We start from the raw sequence: 20,131 nt of genomic DNA, 5'->3' as shown, positions 1-20,131 counted from the left end.
ACAGGAGAATGATCGCAGGGAATGATCAGCACAAAGGCAAGTGGAGCCAGGCCTGCTATGTCACTCCCACTGTTAAAATGCAGTCAGTCCTAATGCCTCAATAGCTGGCCGCTATTCTATTAATGAGTTGAGGACTACAGTAACACAGAAAGGCTGAGTAACAAAAGCTGAAAATGTTTTCCTTTAGAGACCAGTCATGAGTGGTTTTATGAATCAAATATTTAATCAACTTATCTGTACAAAATATTAAAATGGTTAATGAAGAGTATACAAGCATGTTTAACAAATATATACTGCTATATAATAAGAAAAATAGAGATTGCTGTTTTACATGTCATTTACATTTCACTATGTACAATCTATTTAAATTTGAGAATACATATACACATAGGTTTCCACCAGCCCTGGGAGGGCTCCCTGCTAGCTGGCCTGGGCATCGGCAACACCTCACGATGTCAGCTTGCGTTGCCCAAATAAACACCCAGGCCAGGCAGCAAGGAGACAGCCCAGCCTGCAAGCCTCGGAGTTCTGCTCTGGCTACACCAGCAGGAAGAATGCTGACGAAAGAGATTTCAGTTTGCCTTAAATGAGTTTTTAATGTCCCCCCACACCCCAATCTCATTACTCCCAAACCAAGCGAAGAAAAAGTGGGTGTCACTGCAAAGCGAAAGGACTTCTATCCCCTCACCAAAATAATTATTTTTGTCTTTAGCTGCTGAGGAAATGGCATGTTGAGCCTTGATGGCATTACTAACACTTTGAGTTTTACCATTTCCTTAAAATCACAGTACTGGAATCAGATGAAATTTGCTTTTTAAGCTGCAGGCCACTCGTCATGTGCAGAATTCTGCTGCTCACCCGAGGCCTACTTAAACAGCATCATTTTGTAAGCTGGTACAGGAGCTCTGCAACAACCTTCAGAGAAATGATCTGCTGCTTTATTTGTATGCAAAAAGAAAAAGACTTTGTCCAAACTTTTCAGAACCCCTATTGTCATCTGCTGAAAGGGCAAGTTGTAGTTAGCATGTTAATCCTTGTAAAAAATGCATTAACTTTTCATTTAGGGTGAAATGCTTCTAGCTAAAAGACCAAAAGTGACTCAATTATGATTCTTTGTCAAAGAAAACATAAAAGCTGTTTGCATTACAGTGTAAAGTGAAATACAAAAATAAAATTATTCTAAGGATGCTCATGTTTAATCCATGATTTATCCAAGGCAGAGAATGCCAGAGAATGCCTCTCTTGAGAGTCTCTGTGTTCCTGGCTTAGAACACGTGAGTATTTCCCCGCCAGAAAACACATTTTATCCTGAGCTTTCTTTCTCACTGAACTGCATCATCATTTTTTAAACAGAATGCTAAAGGGCTGACTTTGAGTCTGACAGGCCCTGACCCAGGAAATGAGCCCTGCTTGTGGGCATCTCCTTCCTCAAGCCAGCCTACTCACCCCAAGCCCAGATGCTGCTGCCCCAGGCCAGGGGAGGATGCAGGACACATGCGTATTGTCTAGCCTTGGCAGCCCTCAGTCACTCAGAGATAAAAAGGCGCAGGTAAGGGGAGGCCCTCAACCCCACCTGGTCACTGCTTTTTGGACTCATTCACCAAAAAATCCAGGCATGGGCTGCCCATGGCCCATGAGAGATCTCCCCAGGATGACCTGTGAGTACTGAAAAACAGAGAAAAGGTGTGTGCAGTTGCACCAGCTCACCAGCTTTGGTGCTGTCCGTTCCCATCTTGCAGCTCAGGAAGTGTCCTCCAGGGAAGTTTAGCCCCGTGTACTTCGGATTAGTTCCTGTCTCCTAATTCAGCAGGATGCCTGTGAACTAACCTTACTCGGAAGTCTCACTTTGGTCAGCCATGGTTCTAGATTCTGGCAGCCAAAGGTCTGGGCAGGAGCTAGATGCAGAACTGGGTGTGGCTGTTGCCACTGCTGGTCAGATGGAGCAGTGCAGGTATTCTGCAGAGAAGACAGCTACGTGCCGACCTCCTGCCGGGCCAAATCTCCAGCCCCCACTACGTGGCACTCCTGTTGGCCCACAACGCAAAAGGTCATGAAACAGGAATGCAGATGCAAAGCAGCTGGCCACGCCCTGGCAGCTCTGTACCACTCTGCCGGAAGTGGCCTGGGTGTGACAGTCAGAAGCTTCTCCTTGTTTTTCTAGACAGTTTATCTCAGCATCCCCTGACATAGAAAAGGGATTAAAAGTTTCTGTAATACAGCTTCTACCAGGTGGCCCTCTCTGGAGTAAAGCATTTCTAAACTAGCAGAAGAAAGTTCATCTGACAAAAAGAGTGAAACGGTACTTCTTATATCGTCACCGAGCTGTCCTGCCAACTAATTCACCTGACTGTACAGAAACTCGTCTCTCCGGAAGTTTCTGTGACCACTGCAGCCCCCTGCCATGGTCAGGGAAATGTGTGAGAGAAACCAGCCCTTTCTGTTGTCACAGACACATGCGCACCATGCACAGATGCTAGAAGAGGCCTGCAAGCTCTGCACAGGAGGAGGAAGTGGACCGCCGCACGCTGCTCTGCTGCTCTAAGGGCGTCACTTTTGCTTTTTCAGCAACTGTGAGCATAACTTGAAACTCGGTCTGATTTTTCAGTGACTTCACACCCATTCTTCAATGACCACCCATCCTGGGTTGCTCTGCTGTAATTGCTCCTGCCACTATGAAGCACCAGCCCAAACTCTGCCCAGCCAAAGGCCTGTCGCCAAGTTGCAGGCCACAAGCCAAGCTCTGGTTAAGGTGGGTACCTGCAGGTGATGGGCAGACAGCACCCATGAATGATGATCAGAGCTCATGTGGCAACTTCTGGGCCCTCAGTCACCCCTCTGATTCACTAGGCCAACTCTGAACCCTCTCCCTGCAGTCTGTGTCCACCAGGTGTCTCCTCAGGCTAGGACGGTGGCCCTCCTGAAAAAAAAAAAATAGGCTTCTTTCACTACAGCCTCACTCTGAGTTACTATTTGTGATGTACTAAGCTGTGCACACAGATTAAAGCCCATAAAAGCACAGAGGGAGGAAGACAGCTCTGCTCCAGTCTATATGGTCAGCAGGTTCCAGGTACAAGATGCCAAGCTGTCTGAAAACATCTTTTTCGGTCCTCCCTTCTGGTGCTTCTTTATGTTAACCTCTCCCACCATTTTCCAGATCATAAAAAGGAAGAGAGAGATAAGCTCGTCTGATGCTACCCCAGGGTCACTCTCCTGGGAAGCTGCAAGGGGACCTCAGAGCCAGACATGGGCATGGTGGTGAGGAGGGGGTGGGGACCCAAGGAGTCCATTCTGGGACAGTCCTGCCTGCCTCGTCCAGGGCTTCTGGGACAGTCCCAGGTCCCTGTCTGGGTGACCAACCAGGCAGAGTCTTGCCTTTCCTCTTCTGCCTGCAGAGGCCCCGGCAGCAGGTAGAGCCCTTCCCAGCACTAGCTCTCTCAGACAGTGCCCACCCCACTGAGCACAGGAGGAACTGCAGCTGGGTGGGCAGTGCCCTCAGCCAGCTCCTGGCTCTGGGTAGCTGAACCCCGCACCTGCCTCAGCCCAGGGGAATTCAAAGCACATCCATGAGGCACCTACTGAGGACAGGAGTAAAATGGACACACACACACACACGCACACGCACAGGCAAGAGCTGCGAAACCTGTAAGACATGGCTCTGGGACTGGGATTGGGAGAAGACCTTCTCCAGGAGCCATCACATTTGCTTTGCCTTCAAGCTGTCTGAGTGGGTTTTAGGGCAAGGTAAAATCCTAGAACCTTGGAACTGGAGAGGGCATCATTTTACAGGACAGAAGATGAAGCTCCAGCAGGGAAGTGACTGCCCATAACTAGCCTCAGACCTCTCTCAGGAGACGCCCTGTGGTGCCCTGGCCCAAGTGGCTTCCCCTGAGGTGGGCGCAGGCCATGCTGTGGGAGCAGCTGCCTCTGGGCACTCGGAAGCCCACAGTGGGCTCTGACTCGGGTGCAGCTCAGATATACCATTCCCCAGAGGGATCTAGTTACTTTCCACTTGCCCAAAGTTTGGCTGCTGGGTTCACTCCGCAGCTTCCTCTCTTCTCTTCCCTTCCCAATCCAGACACTTTCTGAGGGGCAAGCGCAGGCCCAAGCTCCCTCTGCTAGACTGCCGCTTTCAGAGCCTTGCTCCCTCCAGCTCACTGCGCGATCTGACTCAGGCCTCTTGGCCTATGGCCCACTGAGGGCCAGGGGGAGGTCTGTCTCCCTGAGACGACAGGTTCTTATGAGAATCAGCGAGGCCCACTGATTCTGTGCACCCAGAGGCAGCCACAGGACACTCTCTTCCTGCCACTGGATTTCCTGGAGACCAGACTCAAGCACAGGAAGAGCCTGACCTTATCTCTGCACTAGCTGCTTTTGGAAAGAACGTCATTTTTCTCCCTGCTCTAAGAAGAAAATCAGTCTACAAATCCTAGTTGTTTTCTGCTGTGAGTTTAAATGAAATTGCCGACAGCATATACAATGTGTAGGGATTGAATTACACTCCGTCCTGTTCCATCCACGGGATTATCGGTACTCTTTCAGTAGCCAAGGTGAGGCGCCCACTCCTGCCGACATCATGAGAGCTGCCAGGGAGAAGAGACTGCCCTGGGCTTCGTGGAGTCTGGATTCTCCTATCACAAAATCCACAACTCGTATTGTTGCCAGGAGGGTACGGTGAAGGGGAGCATGGATACAATGACAGCACAGCTCAAGCCTGACTTCCCCAAGCTAAGACGGCAAAGCCTGCCACCTTCTCTGGAAGACCCAGCGCAGCTGCTTGGAAAGTCAGGATTCAACAAGGCAAGTGTGTTTGGGCATCAGTGGAAATGCCCGCCTGCCAGTGTGGGTGATCCTCCTTAATACGAAAGCCTTGGCTTCAAGCAGCAGTGACCAGACTATCTTCGTGTTTGACAGACCCAGCACCAGCCCCCCTTGGGCCCCAGCTGGCCTGCCCCGAGCTCCCTAAGGGATACCACATCCTACTCACTACCTGGAAATCATGGTTCAAATGATGTCAACTAGTAGTGCACAATTCTCCCAACGAAATGGAAAATTCTGTTTACTTTAGGAGGGAGACTTTGGTGAGCTCAGATTGGGGTTGAGGGGACAGCCTTTACTCACAGTCTTGACATGCTTTTTCTCTGCCTGTCAGTTCTCCCATCCATAGTGACTGGAGACTCCAGCTGGGGGTTGCAACAGAGAAGCTGAGTTCATGCCAGTCACCCAGGCCTGTCCCCCACTACCTAGAAGACAGCTCAGGGTGCTACTACCAACTGTGTTGGCAGAACGCTTTTCTCCACATCTTGGCAATGCTAGTTAAACCACATCTTAGCAGCAAAAAGCCGTCTGTCCCACGTGTTGGCCCTTTGTTGTCATTTTTACAGAGTGAAGTGGATCCTCTGCATTCACCTAGTGAATGGACTGAGATGCCAGGGGGTTGGGCAGAGTGGCCCCTGGGGGCTTCACCTGCTCCAGAGAAATCTGGGAAGCATTCCTTTTATCCAGTAAACAAAGAGCACACTGAGGGTATGGGGCCATGGAAGGAACGGTCATTGTCCAAGGACAACACCCCTCCCCCCGGTGCCACCTGAACTCAAGATGCAGGAAGGTACCTACTTCCCACACCACTCACAACACATCTCGTTAGAAGGAGGTCATCAGAAGGAATGAGGGGAAATTGACAGTTCTTTTCCCTACCATAAAAAAGCCAGGCTAAAGACATTTCTGCCCAAAAAATTGTTTTTCCTAGTCACTAAAAAACTATCAAAATGTTTGCTTTTATCCAAAGATATTAAATACCCTAGACTTTCTTCAAAATAACATTTAACTGCACTTTGTCATTAACTTCCTTTCTAAACCTTCTAATACTACAACTTTTAACACTTTAGTGCTATATTTTTTATATAATTCTTCATTATGACAAGCTTCGTTTAGAAAACGAGAGTGAGGCGTCTCTGGCAAAATCCACAAATTTAGGGACAATCTTTGCCCAGTCACTAAAGTAAGGTGGAATTGTACCAGCGCAGCCACTTTGGGACATTTTTAAAATTTTTAACCTGAAGACACTGTTCATTTTCTGGTTATTTATAGCTACTCATACAGCCACAGAATATAAATTCACATAGTAGGAGGGGGGACATCTTAATTTTAAGAGTAACACATGCTTTTTTTTTTTCTTTTGGGAGAATTTTACAGGATGAAAACCAATTGCTTCAGGTGGGGCCCATAAGTAAATTAGCTGTATCTAAATCCTAAGTCTGTCTTCTCTCTCTCAAGAGTGTAATCACTGAGAATCAAAATGTGTATGAATTGTCCTGCATCCAACACAGGGTGGAATTAATGCTCCCCAGGACTCTGAAGGGGAAAGTCCTGCACATCACACAGATGCACTGGGAGGGCCGCGGGGCTATTCTAAGAAGCCCTCACCCCAGACAGGTGGAGTCCAACTAGTTTCCCTCTCCCAGCCTACTGACAAAAAGCCACAGAGGATTCCCAGGCATAAACAAATCAAACCAAACAGTGAAGGCTGAATGTTCGAACTCACTTTTACATGCCTAGAAAACCCTCCCATCGATAAGACTCTTCGGGGCAAAATCTGGCAACTGGGGGATAGGCTTCCACCTCTGCTCCCCCACACCAAGGCCCTGCCCTTCCAAGGGCACAGCAGCCAAGCCAAGGAGCTGATGAGGGGAAGGGGCAAACCTTCCCCCTGCTCTAAAGGTCTGGGTTGTGAGTTGAAGTCTGACAAAAGCACTTTTGTGTGGCTTCACTTCCCGTTACTATCACACTGCCAAAAACTACAGCAACAACATAGTGAATGCAGGTAAAAAGCAGAGGCCAACGTACTTGATAACTAGCACAAGCCCGGGTCGGCCCCTGGGAGCTTGCACCTACGTGGCAGAGTCCTCGGCTGGAGTGGGACCTAGGACACCTCCCTGCCTCTCAAGCCCGGAGAGCCTCTTCCCCGGCTTCTTAGGAAAACCTCCTGGCAGGTCTCTAGGAAAAGCAGTAGCTCCCCTCCCCCATCCCCACCTTCCCCATTCCCGGCCATTGCACTAACTTCCTCCTAAGCCACCCAAAGCATGGGTACCATCTCCCCCTGACCAGCTGGGGAGCTTCCTATCCCACCCCAATACCCTGTTAGATCAGACTCAGCCGTTTAAACCCCTCCCCCATTTCACTTCCCCACAAAAAGAAAAATACCCTTTCCACTTTCCAGAACATTTCCAATTGGAATTGATTTAAAAAAAAAAAAAAAGGCGGGGGGGGGGGCGGTACCGACCTTTGCACAAATCTGGGAAGCTCCACAACACCTTCTTTCAGACAAAACTTCCCTTTCAAAAATGAAGCAGGGGCACGTTAAATTTTAAAAGTTAAAAAAGAAAAAAAAAAGATGCTTTTTGCAACAGTTCCAGAGTAAACGGCCCCATGCAACACAAACTCTCGGAAAGGGCATTACAGCCTTGCAGTGGATCACGGAGTGCACCACGCAGCGCTCAGCCACCCAGGGAAGCGATGCCCCCACGTCGGGCCAGAGACAAGAAAGGGTGAGATAAAACATGCTCGAGTACCCCTTTAGTTCTCCCATTCTGGAGCTTCCAATTTCCTAACCCGTTTCTACCTGATTTTCCTGCCTGTTACTGCAACATAAGCACAAACACCTTCCCCTCCCCAAATGGAGGCAGTGGGCGCCACGGTTATCTGTTTGCAAAATACACAAGGCTCTGACATTCGGTACCAGCAGGGCATCTCTTCCCAAGGCTTTCACATGCTGTCCCCAGTAAATGTGTGTGTGACTGCACGAGTGTGTGTCAGTGTGAACGTGTGCTCTCCCTCCTCCGAGAGGGCGCTGGGTCACATCGGACTTGCACCCACGCTCGGTGACAGGCTGGCCCTCTGCTGCCCATCAGCTGGGGGTCCTCGGCCGCGCGGCTGCCCCGTCCCCGGCCCGCGCGCTACCTGCAGCCGCAGGCCTCCACCACCATGTCCTCGTATTGCTTGTAGACAACATTGTTGGCGGCGTCGATGTAGAGGATGCTGATGGGGCTGAGGCGCGCGGGCACACAGCAGGAGGCCGGCGCCGCATCTGGCGCCATGGAGTTGAGCAGTGTCTGAATGATTGCGTGGTTGGTGGGCTCGAGGTGCGAGCGCAGAGGGAAGTCGCAAACGCCCTCGCAGTGGTACGCTTCGTAGTCTAGCGGCGCAATGATCCAGTCGTCCCAGCCGAGCTCCTTGAAGTCCACGTGCAGCGGCTTACGGCTGCAGCGGCTCCGGCCCCTGCGTCCGTGGCCCCGGCCCGCGCCCCCGCCGCTGCCTTGCGCTGTCCGCGTCCCGGCCAAGGCCGTCCTCCTCCGTCTGCGGCCGGCAGTGACTGCCCTTGGCGACCCGGTGCCGGTTCCTGGGTCTGGCGGCGGCTGTGCCGCCAGAGCGGCCCCGAGTGCGCGGGCCTGGGCGCGCATCTCCCGGAACAAGCTCTCCTTCCTCTGCGTGCGGGAGGAGACGACTAGCAGCGCGCGCTCCTCTGGCGCAGAGCCCCCTCCGCCCGGCCAGCCGAAGCCCAGACGCCGCAGTGCCAAAGGGCTCCGCACAGGGCCTGTCACTGCGCGAAGCAAGAGGCAGAACGCGCGGGGGGGACGCGGTTCACGACGGTGGCGCCTCATGGCGTCCACCACGTCGAACACCTCCCATCGCTGACCGACCAGGGGCTCAGCTGCCCGCGAGTACAGCAGGCGTGGCGCTCGGGCGGCACCTGGGCACGTGGACAGCAGCAGCAGCGGCGGGGAAGTCGAGCTGCCTGGGACCGGCTCTGGAGATCCCCGGCGCAGCACGCGCAGCTCTGCACCCACCACCTCGTCTGCGTCGTTAAGGCTGGACACGTCGAACAGGAAGCTCTGGCCTGTTTCGGCTGCAGATTCGTCTGCGAGGGACCGGCAGGGACAGAGAGAAAGAGCTGAGTAAGAGCGAATCCTGCACACTGTCGGCGCGGGGCCTCCTAACAGCAAATGGCCCAGCTGCCCTCGATATGGGAGCGAGGCCTGTTGGAGCCAGCGCCCAACCCCGCGTCTCTGCCCCAGCCTGAACGCTGCCAGCCTGGCCCAGAGCAGCAGACGCCTTCGCCCGGGCTATCGGAACCGGGCTTTTGTTTAGGAAGCCAAAAGTCCCATCACCCCAACAACCCACATCACTGCATACCCCTGAGCCGCGGGACCAGGAGCGCACTCCTACACCCAAGACCAGGACTGAAAGTCGCTACAGTTCCGCGGCCTGACCCAGAGCCATGGATTTGCGGGGCCAGAATCCGAGATCAGAGTTCCGGTGGTGAAAAGAAGTCGTGCACCCACTCCTGAGGTCCTGGGCCTTAAGGAGACTTATCGTTATTGCCCTGCTGATCCCCCAGGAGAGCCGAAAGTCCCGGCTGTGCGAAAACGGAAAATTCTTGTCTCCTGAAAACTCTTCCGCTACCACTGTTCCCCCAACCCAGCCTGGACATCCCCGCTGGCCACGGTCTCCCATGCAGGCTGGAGATCGGCGATTAGTCCAGGAGAATTCGTCTGCACGGCCACAAAAACCCTCTAGTCCAACCTCTCTCTGCCGAAGGGGAACCGAGGCCTAGGTAGGGGCCAGACTCGCCCAAGGTCTCAGGTCTTACAGCAATGGGCGCTGCTGCTCGCGACCGCAATCCCAAACGCACCTCCTCTTGGTGCTCCCGCGGCCTCCGAAAGAGGGGGAAAGGCGGCAAAGGAACCTCCCGGAGGGGTGCAGGGCATCCCCGAATGACCTTGCTGCAGTGAGGGCAGCGTCCCGAATGAGGTCTCGCTTCCAGGAGCCGCCTGTCTGTCCCTTCGCGAGCTCATTCTTCCCTCCGTAGTGACTTATCTCGGGCTTAGGGGTTTTATTTCTAATGTGGACACTCTTTTTTTTTTTTTCCTTTTTGGGCTCAGAAAAAAAAAATTTAAAATTCCACCACGCAGCAGATAAGGAGCTCCCTTTGAAGGAGGTCATATGGTTTCGTTTTGCCCCTAAACTCGGAGAGACTGTGCAGACTCCCCCCACCACTGGGGATTTGCTCACCAGCCACGAATGTCAGGCCCTGAGGTCCTGGTTCTGTCCCTGTCAATGGCTTCTGGGGACCTCAAGCATCCCTGCTCCAAGTTGAGACTCAGGGTGGAGAGGGAGGCTGGAGAAGCACACTTGGGGCCACACAAGGAGCATCTGAGATTCCCTGCAGATCCTCTGCCTCTCCCTGTTCACCAGCCCTGCCACTCCATTTCCCCCAAGAGGGAGGAGGGAGAGGAGGCCTCTCAGGCTCAGCCAGCCAAGCTGAGCTCCCCAGAAAGGATTTATCTCCTATCTGAGACCATGGTAGAACTAGCTCAACCTTAAGAAGACTCTGGTGCCTGTGCCCGCTTAGAGCCCAGCACACCCCCTTCTGCAGCCTGGGAGACTACAGGGCACCCTTCAGTCTAGAGTATTCCCTGTCCCTGTGCACCAGAACTAGGGCTTCCTATAAGTATCCCAGCATCCAGCCCAGGGACCACGTCAGGCCAGGCCGTCAGAGAAGCCTTGATAGTTCTAACCGAACCATAGGGCCATTTGGAGATTGAGTACCAGGATGTCCAGGTACCCAAAATAAAGCAGTCTGTGCTAGGCACTGGGCATGTGCTGGTGGGGATGGATGACCTGGTCACTGCAAGGCCTCTGCCTGCCTTCCCAGGCTAGGATCTGAGGTGTATTGACTCAGTGGCTCCCAAGCAGGGAGCCTCAGCCCCACCCACTCACTTCCCAACCCTATTCACCTTTCTTTCCCTCCTGCCCTCCATGCTGGGTCTCTGACTGGATAAAATTAAAGCCGAAATTACTTGCATTTCCGCCTGAAATTAGTTAAATTTTCTCTATCTGCTTTAGTGATTTCAATGGAGATTAATAAAATCCAGATGACATACAGCAGCCACACCACAGCTTCACCTACATCCTACCTTTGGAAGGCCCAGGGCAGAATAAGGTGGGGTGCTTGTCTAAGAGAGGCCTGCATTCCTGCAGGGTCCCCAGCAGGCCTCCCCTCCCCGCACCACCAGAATCCTTGACCTCTGGTTCTCCCAGGGGCCCAGCACCAGATACAGGCACCCATAACTACACACGTCACACACATACAAGCCATGACCACCCAAATCAACCTGCTGAGCAGGGCACTCCTCATACCTGGTGATGCCACCAGCCTCTCCAGGGTGATTTACTTTAGTCTGATACCTGCCTCTGCCCTAGTTTTCCCTGGGCTTCCCCCAATTTGTGTGGCCTCCAGGAGGCTGGAAGCTGCAGAAATTGCTGCAAGGAAGCAGCCATCACCCTCACCACTGTGCAGTCTCCTCTCGGTGTGACTCCAGGGAACACAACTCTTGCCCTCCTTTCTTCTCCGAGGGCTCTAAGCCTGAGGCCACTCCAGACCCTTCCCCAAGAAGCGAATCTTAGCCTCTGCCTGCCGCCTCGAGGGTGACCCGCCGGCTTGCAAGGCCAGGGCAACCTGGGAGAGGGACCAGTCAGCCCTCCGGGACCGGGCCCCGGGAGCTGCCGCGACTCTCGCCACAGTCCAGGTGCAGCGGGCTGGAAAGTGTTGGCCTCGGCGAAGTTTCTATCACCTGAGGGTGGGCCGCGGCCCCAAATGTAACGGAGCGGCGGCACGGCTGCGGGGCTGGTCTCAGCCCAGGACCTGACTGGATGGGCGGGCACAAGAGGTGTAAAGTACCTTGGGTCGCCTGGTCTGTGAAGCCGGTGATCGTGTCCGCGCGACCATGGCCCGAGGAGGAGACAGCGACTGCCCCGGCCGGAGCCCTCCCGGCCAGGCTCCGGTAAAGCGACATCATGAAGTGGTGCGGCACCACCGAGCCGTTCCTGAAGCCGGAGCCCGCGGCGCGGCGCGGGGCGCGGGCCCGGGAAACCGCGGCGGCCGGGACAGCCGCGGCGCCCGCAGCCTGGGCAAGAGTCCGCCCGCCGCCGCCGCCGCCCCCCGGGCTCGGGACCGGCCCAGCCCCCGCCGCTCGTAGCACGGCGGCCGCTTCCAGCCCGTCGCGGGGGCGGCAGGCGCTCAGCAGCCAGAGGCACAGCGCGGCGGCGGCACTCAGGTCCATGGGCTCCGTGGGCCGGGCGGGCGGGCGGCGCGGGCTCCGTGGCTCCGGGAAGTCCCCCGGCGCCTTTTGAACATAGTGTTTAATAATGGGGGAAGTGTGCGCGGCCAGCCGCGGCCCCCCCTCCTGGCCCACCCCACCGCCGCCCAACGCCCGGAGCAGCGCCCCCTGCTGAAAGCTCCGGCGACCGCGATGCGCCCCCCACCAGGGCCTATAGTGGAGACCAGGGCCGGAGCCTCCCCCCACTACCGCAGCGCTTCGCCCCCACCCTCGCCAAGCGAGTGTCACCGGCCCCAGCCTCCCGACACGCCCGGGTGCCCCGCCTCCCCTCCCCGCGGCAGGGCGACCCCCCTCCACCCGCGCGGAGCCCAAGACGAACGCGCACTCCTTGGTTCCAGGCTTGGGGCACCGCGCGCACCCGCCTAGCTTCCTCCCTACTCCCCCACAGAGAAACACTCGCCCCTCCCCGCTCTGGTTCCCAGTGTCAGGGACGGGGCGGCAGAGGTGGGACCACGGAAGGGCTCGCCCTCCAGACCGCTTCGCGCCGAGTCCCAGTGGCCGCGCAAGAGGCCACAGGATGCGCCCGGCGGCCGCAAAGGCGCGTTTCGGATCGCGGGTCGGCGGTTCCCCGCTTAGCCACAGCCCCCAAAGGATCGCAGCGGGCGGCCAGAACAGGGGAGGGGGCCGGTAGGGGAGGAAGGGGGGGCGAGGGGCTGAAAGGGCAGACCGGAAAGAGACGGCTGGACGCGGACGGCCCGTCGGAAAAGCAAGGTTTGGGCGCGGAAGTTGCGCTTCAGCGGGAGCCGAGCTCTAGAAGGAGCTCGGAATGAGGGCGGCATCCCCGGGTGATGGGGGATCTCGCGCGGGAGTGCACTGAGAGTTTGGCTGTGCGTCCAACTGGCGACCTTCCGCCCGCCTTCGGGGTGAGGGCAGCAGCTAACGGAAACCAGCTACCGGCTTTGTCCGTGAGCGACCAGGATCCCGGAGAGCGGACGGCGCAGAGCCCCGGGATGGTGCCTCCGAGCTTCTTCCCTCGCGGTGGTGATGGCGCGGGGCCCGGGGTGGATGGCGGGGACGCCCGGCAGCTGCGAGGCCCTGGGGCGCACTCCCGCGGGCGGCAGAGCACTTTGCTCCGCGGCCGGCAGGACAGGTTGTGGAGGCCAAGTCTCAGGGGAACGCGCCGGAAGGGAGGGTTATAGGCTCTGCTCCGCCGGCAGCCTGGACATCCCCCTAGATCGGAAACTTTCAGCAGATCGAAGGCCTGGGCCAAAAGAACTGCCGGAGAAGGACAGGCGGGTCCTTTTCCTTTAAAATTGCATTTGCTGCAGAACTCAGAATCTAGACCGGGTGGGCACGTTGCGATCACCTTGAGCGGGTGATCAGCTTCAAAGCAAGGTCGCTCGCCGAATCCAAAGCCGCGTGGGTCCCGACGCCCGCCTGGCTGCGCTGCGCTGGGACCCACAGAGAGGCCCGGCCTATGGAGTTCCTGGGCTGACTCCGGCCCAGGCTCCCCAGTTCCCCTACTCCGCTGCTTCGTCCCAAACGAACTCCTCGGCCATCGCCCTCTCGGCCACCGCAGAGACGCGGCGCCTGCTCAGCTTGGGGCTTTGAGCCGCATAACACTAGAGAACGTTTGCGGGTGGGAGAGAGAGGCCTAGTGAGGTTCAGTCCTCGCAGACCCCAAGGTCGATGGATGCCAAGGAGAAAGGCCTGACATTGCCGGGAAGGGCAGACCCCCAGGCCAGGGTCAGCGCTGCCGGCGCTGAGGGGCTTCTCGTAGCAGGAACCTGGGGGATCTGGGATGACCGAGCTTGGATAGTCCACCCTGCCTTTGGGACTGGGATTGGAGAGTCGGTGACAAACACCGCCGCCCCCACCCTGCCAGCCCCCCGTCTCTCCCTGACGCGATGCTGGGTCCTACTATGTTACTTGGCTCCTTTCCCCCTGCAGCCATGCGCCCGCGGCTAAGATTTGTGCAAAGGCTCGGGGAGTCCTGGGTGACAGCAAGTTGCTTGCCTTGTCTTGGCTTCAGTTTACCCGGCTGTGTAGGGCAGAGAGCGGAGGGGTCCTAGCACATTCTTGGCACAACCAGTTACAAATCAACGTTTGTTGATTACGTGACACCCCTGCCACGTTGGGGCTTAGGAATGAGGGATGGGTCGGAATCCCTGCACCTTGCTGTCCTTGTGGGAGTAGGCCACTTAGCTTCTTGGAGACCGAATTTCCTCATCTATAAAATGAGCGGATTCTCAACTCATCCTGTGTGTGGCTGGCATAACAGGCTGGCACAGAGGAGGTGACATAGCCTTGCCCCCCAACCACCAGTGTGTTCTCAGTGCCAGGGGTGATCATGGCAGAGAGAGAAGCAGCTTCTATGCACCTGGAGGGCTTTGGAGGACACAATCGGGGTGGGCTGGTGCTGCTGGAGCCACTGTCCTCCCGCTGCGTGTGTTCCAACCCAGACTTCACTTATCCCACCTGTGCTTCTTGTTCTGTATAGTGAAGGCATAGTCATTCATTTATTTAGCCGTGCCTCCATTCATTTCTTCTTTGATGTAAATACTCATGGCCAGGTAGCCTTCGGTGCATTGTGTATTGAGCAATGCGCAGGGCAAGCACATGGAACTTTAGGATGGATGCAGGAGACAGCCAACAGGAAGCGCATAAATGCCCAGTGTGCTGTCCAGTGGTTCCGAGTAAAGTGATGGGCTGGAGGTCTCTGTGATCAGTGGAGGACACATTGGAGCAGGGCCCAGAAGGAGGAGGCAGAGAGGATGCGTGGGCCATGCCTGTCTCCCTTGCTCCCAGTAAATAATGATAGTGCCCATTCGTTATCTCTTGAATGCAGGCACCTTGCCTGCTGCTCCACACACCTCATGCCATTTCATTCTCACAACTACTCTATGCTGTGAGATGGGTATTCTTCCCATTCTATAGAAAAGGAAAGTTGAGCTAAAGAATTCAACACCTTGTGTAGTGGCACCTGGGGAGTGGCAGAGCCTGGAGTCATCAACTGTCCTTGCTCAACCCTTGGCTTGGGACTGGGGGATGGGAATGTGAGGGGCTTTGTTCTGCCGCCCTGCTCCCCAGACCCCGTGGAGAGGCAGAGTGTGCCTGCCTTTCCTCTCTGGCTTTCTAGAAAATTCTTGGCAAAGAAAGGACCTCTCCAGTCCAGGTGAAGACTATGGAAGTGTTACCCAGGGGCCTCTTGCCTGCCACTGCTTGCAACTGGAAACGGAAAACACTTGCCATGGAAAATAGGCTGTCATACCAGCAGCAGGACCTGCCCATGACCCAGGTCTCCAGGTGCCCACCCAGTTGGGACTTCCTCTCGATGGGCTGGGCAGGAGAGAGCTAGTGCACACAGCCTGGAGCCCTTGAAGCTGTGCGCCACATGCTAACTGCGCTAAGAGCCTTAAGAATGAAAATCTCCTTCCTCTGTGTTGCCCCAGCCATCACTGGAGAGCGGTTGAGACCCAGAGGCAGATGTCAGGAGCAAAGGTCAGAGGAGGTTGGGAGAAAACTGGGGTCTGAAAGCCCTAACTTTAGTTCTTCATCCATCTGATCACCCCCAAACCCCAGACCTCCAGGCTCCAGCTGAGTCCTCCTCAGAGAGAGAAGGTGAGATTGACTCCAACAGAGGAAGGAGGGAAAAAACAGCCTGCTTGGGGCGATGTTTCACAATTTGGGGGGTAAGGAGGGGCAGTTCCTACATCCCCACCCCAGTTCCCACATCCCTACCCCAGAGCACTTTGCTGCTCTTCCGCCTCTTGCAGAAGCTGTTTTTACTTTCTCTCAGCACCACATCCCTGACTCAGTCGTAGAACCCAAGGATCTGAAAACAACTTTTGGGTTATTATTTAAGCCAACTTGCCATGCATGCCTGAATCATAACAAACTGCTTCCTGGGCTGCGCTTGCTTGCCTGCAGAGGTGGGGAACTCCCTATCCAAGGCAGCCTCTGATAGCTCTGAATGGGAGGAAGTTTTTTTTGTTTTGTTTTGTTTTAAGAGATAGGGTCTCCCTCTGTGGCCCAGACCGAAGTGCAGTGGCAGAATCATGGCTCATGGTAACTCAAATTCCTGGGCTCAAGTGATCTTCCTACCTCAGCCTCCCTAGTAGCTGGGACTACAAGCACATGCTACCACACCCAGCTAATTTTACAAAATATTTTGTAGAGACGGGGTCTTGCTGTGTTGGCAAGGGTGGCCTCAAAGGATCCTCTTGAGCCCAGGCTCGGTCTCCCAAAGTTCTGGGATTATATTTGTGCTTTCCTGCACCTGGCTGTGAGGAAGTCCTCTCTGCTACTCCTAGGAGAGCCACATCTCTCGAAGGTACCTTTGCTGTGGGGAGTTTGCCTGTCATCTGGGAACACTGATATCACTTAGGGAGTTAGTCTTGGATCCCCCAGCTAGAGCCACATTGAGGTGACTGTTAGGTTTGGGAACTTGGGCAAGCCCCAGCTGTCACCTACTCAGCCTTGCCCAGGGTCTCCTGCCACACCGAGACACCTGGCCCCATGTCTGATGACAAGACAACTGAAAGATCCCTTAGAGGTGACCTACTCTACATTGTCCACATGCAGAAGCCAAGTCCCCAACAAGGGGGCGTGATCAGTAGCCTTCATTTGGCATCACAGCCATCTGCTATCCTGTGATCAGGGGCCTTTGTTCCCCATTGCAGCCCAGAGGGTCTTGACTCACCTCTGCTTAGGGCACCCTGTGGGTGCAGCATGATGAGGGTCAGCCTCTCCCCTGCCCTCTCCTCTGTTGGGGATGCTGGGTGCACTCATTTGGAACATAAAACTGATCATCCTGAGAGTCAAGAGATCTCAATTCAAATCGTGCCTATAACCTTGGACTGCAAGTTCCTCGCCCTTCCTGGCTTTAGACCCCAGATGTGCAGTGAGGCTGACAATCAGACGTCCACTGGATTTGCAGTGAAAGACAGGGAGAGTGTGAGATGGGTCCACTGCCTGGGACCCAGCCAGGAGCCTGTCCTCTGTCTGGACCCACCATAGCCTCTGGGCCTTTTGACTCACGGCTGGAGAAACGGTTGGAGGTGAGGAGATAGGGCCCTGGGTTAGGTCTCCCAGGGAAGACAAAGGACAGAAGTTGATGACAACAGCCTGCAGAGCCATCTACCCTCTCTGGGTCTGGTGATGCTGGACTCCTCTCAGTCCAGAGATCTGCTGCAAATGTCTCCCATAAAAAGACCTGGGACAGCGAGGTGGGAAGATTGCAACAGGCTCTGGCTCAGCCCCGTAGGATGCCCAGGGCTGGGCTTCCTAAAGCTAGAGGAATTTCCCAGGCTCAACTGGTGCTACCCGGCCCCAGGTTACTCAGAGCAACAGCTCTGGCATCCACACTGGGGTCAGCCACAGCTCTGGCCCCAGGCCGCTGGGCGTGGCCTGCCCCTGTGCCCCAGGCCACGGGGAGGGGGAGGAGAGGCAACAGAGAAGAAGGGAGAAAGGTAGCTTCTTTCCCAGAAGCCTTCCAAAAGGGACATCTCAGAGCCCTTCGGGTTTGGGACAAATGAGGGAGGGCTGGTGGACACTGCCATCTGCTGGTCACTTGTTGTAACAGCAGTGCAGTGTTGAGGAACTTCCTACCTAATGGGAGGAGGCTCAGGAACCAGTGCTCTGGGCCTCTGCAGGTGAACAAGCTCGCCTGGGGCTGTAAGGTGACCTGGGGGACGAGTGGCAAGGACCATACGCTTCCATTGACTCAGGAAAAAGACTACAGTATAGGGTCATGGTAAAGACCTGGCTTGCAATCCACTTTTGCTGTGTTTGAGCTTTGACAGATATCTCTGTCATCTTCTGTCTCCTTGTCTTTAAACAGGGACAGAGTTGCCTACTTATAAGGGGTGTGCCAAAAGTAGATTAAATCAAGTAGGGAAAGTCCTTACCCCAGTGCTGCCTCAGTTAAAAAAAAAAAAAAAAATGGCATTTTGTGCTATCTGGGTAAGTCCTGGTTTAACCAGTTGGAAGGCCGGTTAATCTAGCTTGTCCCTTCAGTCTCCTGGGTGTGGCCACTGTCTTGGCAGCATTTCCCCTCTGTGACTTGCTCACCATGGATTTTAGCATTCTGAATGCTCTGCAGTTGTGTGTCCAGTAGGTTTTCTTGGAGACCTTTGTGGACGCATGAGATTAAAAACAACAACAACAACAAAAACAAAACAAACAAACAAAAAACTACTTTTGGAATAAAAGCTGCTGACTCTTTGTGCAGTAATTTGGAATGCCCAGCCCTCCAGTCTTGCTTAGATAGAGCCCAGCATTTCTGTTCTAGGCCCACAATGATTAGGGGAACCAAATTATCTGCAGCCTGGGAAGATAGGAGCTGACAGGAACAGAGTTGGAGGAACCAGAAGATGTGTCCACGGTCTAGGACATGAGAGCTTGCAGCCACCCCTGAGGATGAGAATACTGGGAACAAGTGATCCCCCAGTTCCTGAAACAGAGTGTTGGCCAGGAGGATCACAGGGCTGACAGGATCCTGGTGTCTGGGGACTGGCTATCTCAGCTCTTCTGGTCCACATAGCAAAGGTGTCTGTGAGATTTGTCTGCAGGAGGCAGTCTCTGAGGCTGCCCTGCAAAGAAGGGGGCACCTACAAAACTGGGGACCTGGCCCTAGGCTATGACTCCCCCATGTGCTCTCTCACCCTCACTAGGTAACGGATCCATCCTTAATAATGTGTTAATTTAGGGCAACTAAAACAGAGCCCAGCCAGGTTCTGTCCTCCCAGACTTCATTCCTGGCTTGAATGAGGAGCTAGAAGACGCTAATCAAAATGCTTCTCCTCTTTGCTGGGGACACAAATCTAGAAGTTAGTAAAAACATTGGGTTACAGAATCAACATCCAAAAAGTCTTTAGCAAATCACTGCAAAATTAAAAGAATAATGAGATAGCACTTTTCTCCTCTCTAAAGCTAGCAAAACTGAAAAATATAAAACCCGTTATTGGCGAAAGGATGGGCAAGTGGGCACACCTACATATACCTTTGCAGGAATGGAAGTTCATAGAGATTTTTCAAGAACATGGGTCATGAAGTACAGGCTATATAAATTAAAAAAAAAAAAAGATTTTTCAAGAACTGTTAGCATCAACATTTTAAAGAAGGAAATGCTTTGATTCAGCACTTTCACTTTTCACTTGGAGAAATTTGGTTTCATTTATAGCTATACTTGCACACGTGAAGATAAACATACAAAGTTTAAAACTGAGGTAATAATGAAAAGTGGAATAGATGATATCTAATCTAGTAAGGACAAAATTATAACACACCCTTATGGTGAATTATGATTCCCCCAGTGTGAGACTGAGTTAGATCCACATGCATGACTTGGAAAGATGCCATGGTATATTACACTGAAATACACTGAAATACGGGGTAGGCAGAGTAGAGAGGTGGGGCAAAGGGCTGATTCTCAGTCGTTCACACCCAAGCCAAAGGCATGCGGATGGACACATGGACGTGTTTCTGTCTACCTGTCACTGCCCTGCCACCCCAGCCCTCAAACCTCCTTGGGACTCTCTTTCTTCTTTCTGCTTTTACTCACATTTCACATTGTAAAACAATAAATCCTCCTTGGAGATCTTCATTATCAGATATCCAAATAAACCAATTTCCATATAGCACTGGAAGGAGGATTGACAGATCATGGGAACAGAACAGAATCCAGAAACAAATAGCAATGTTTGAAAATATGTAGAAAAATAGTGACAATTCCAGTGAGGGAAAAGAACGAATTGTTTAATAAAACTTACCAGCGAATGACACTAGATGTTCGATTAAGTATTGAGAGAGGGGAATGGACTCTTGTGACATAAACCAAAATGAATTCCTAGTGAATCAAAGATTTTATTGTAGAAAATGAAACTATTATAAGCATATTTGGAGAAAATATGTAAATATTTATATGGTCTGTGTAAGGGATACTTTTCGAAGTATGAGTTCATTGTAGAAACCAGCAAAAAATATGTCGATGGTTGGAACTTCATAAAAATCTT

The 20,131-nt window shown here is 53.7% G+C and overlaps 1 protein-coding gene across 1 annotated transcript; it reads right to left on the bottom strand.

Annotated features, from left to right (window-relative positions):
* Positions 1 to 576: 576 nt before the first annotated feature.
* On the bottom strand, positions 577 to 12,303 carry GDF7 (growth differentiation factor 7). The gene is made up of 2 exons (XM_038006616.2): positions 11,738 to 12,303; positions 577 to 8,914 (listed from the first exon to the last, which is right to left on the bottom strand). Exons 1-2 carry the CDS (start codon positions 12,117 to 12,119, stop codon positions 7,953 to 7,955), a joined length of 1,344 nt encoding a protein of 447 aa, XP_037862544.1. The 5' UTR covers positions 12,120 to 12,303; the 3' UTR covers positions 577 to 7,952.
* Between the last annotated feature and the right edge of the window lie 7,828 nt (positions 12,304 to 20,131).

This window comes from Chlorocebus sabaeus, chromosome 14, assembly GCF_047675955.1.
Source record: "Chlorocebus sabaeus isolate Y175 chromosome 14, mChlSab1.0.hap1, whole genome shotgun sequence".
Lineage (NCBI taxonomy): Eukaryota > Metazoa > Chordata > Mammalia > Primates > Cercopithecidae > Chlorocebus > Chlorocebus sabaeus.
The sequence above is the reverse complement of the archived record's forward strand: the minus strand, read 5'-3'. Positions and strand labels throughout refer to the sequence as shown.

What these genes read in the sequence shown, in the direction of transcription:
- GDF7 (XM_038006616.2), bottom strand. Translation starts at nt 12,119, where the DNA reads ATGGACCTGAGTGCCGCCGCCGCGCTGTGCCTCTGGCTGCTGAGCGCC. An exon ending in CACAGACCAGGCGACCCAAG is followed by an intron (nt 8,915 to 11,737) that starts GTACTTTACACC and finishes GGTCCCTCGCAG; the next exon opens with ACGAATCTGCAGCCGAAACA.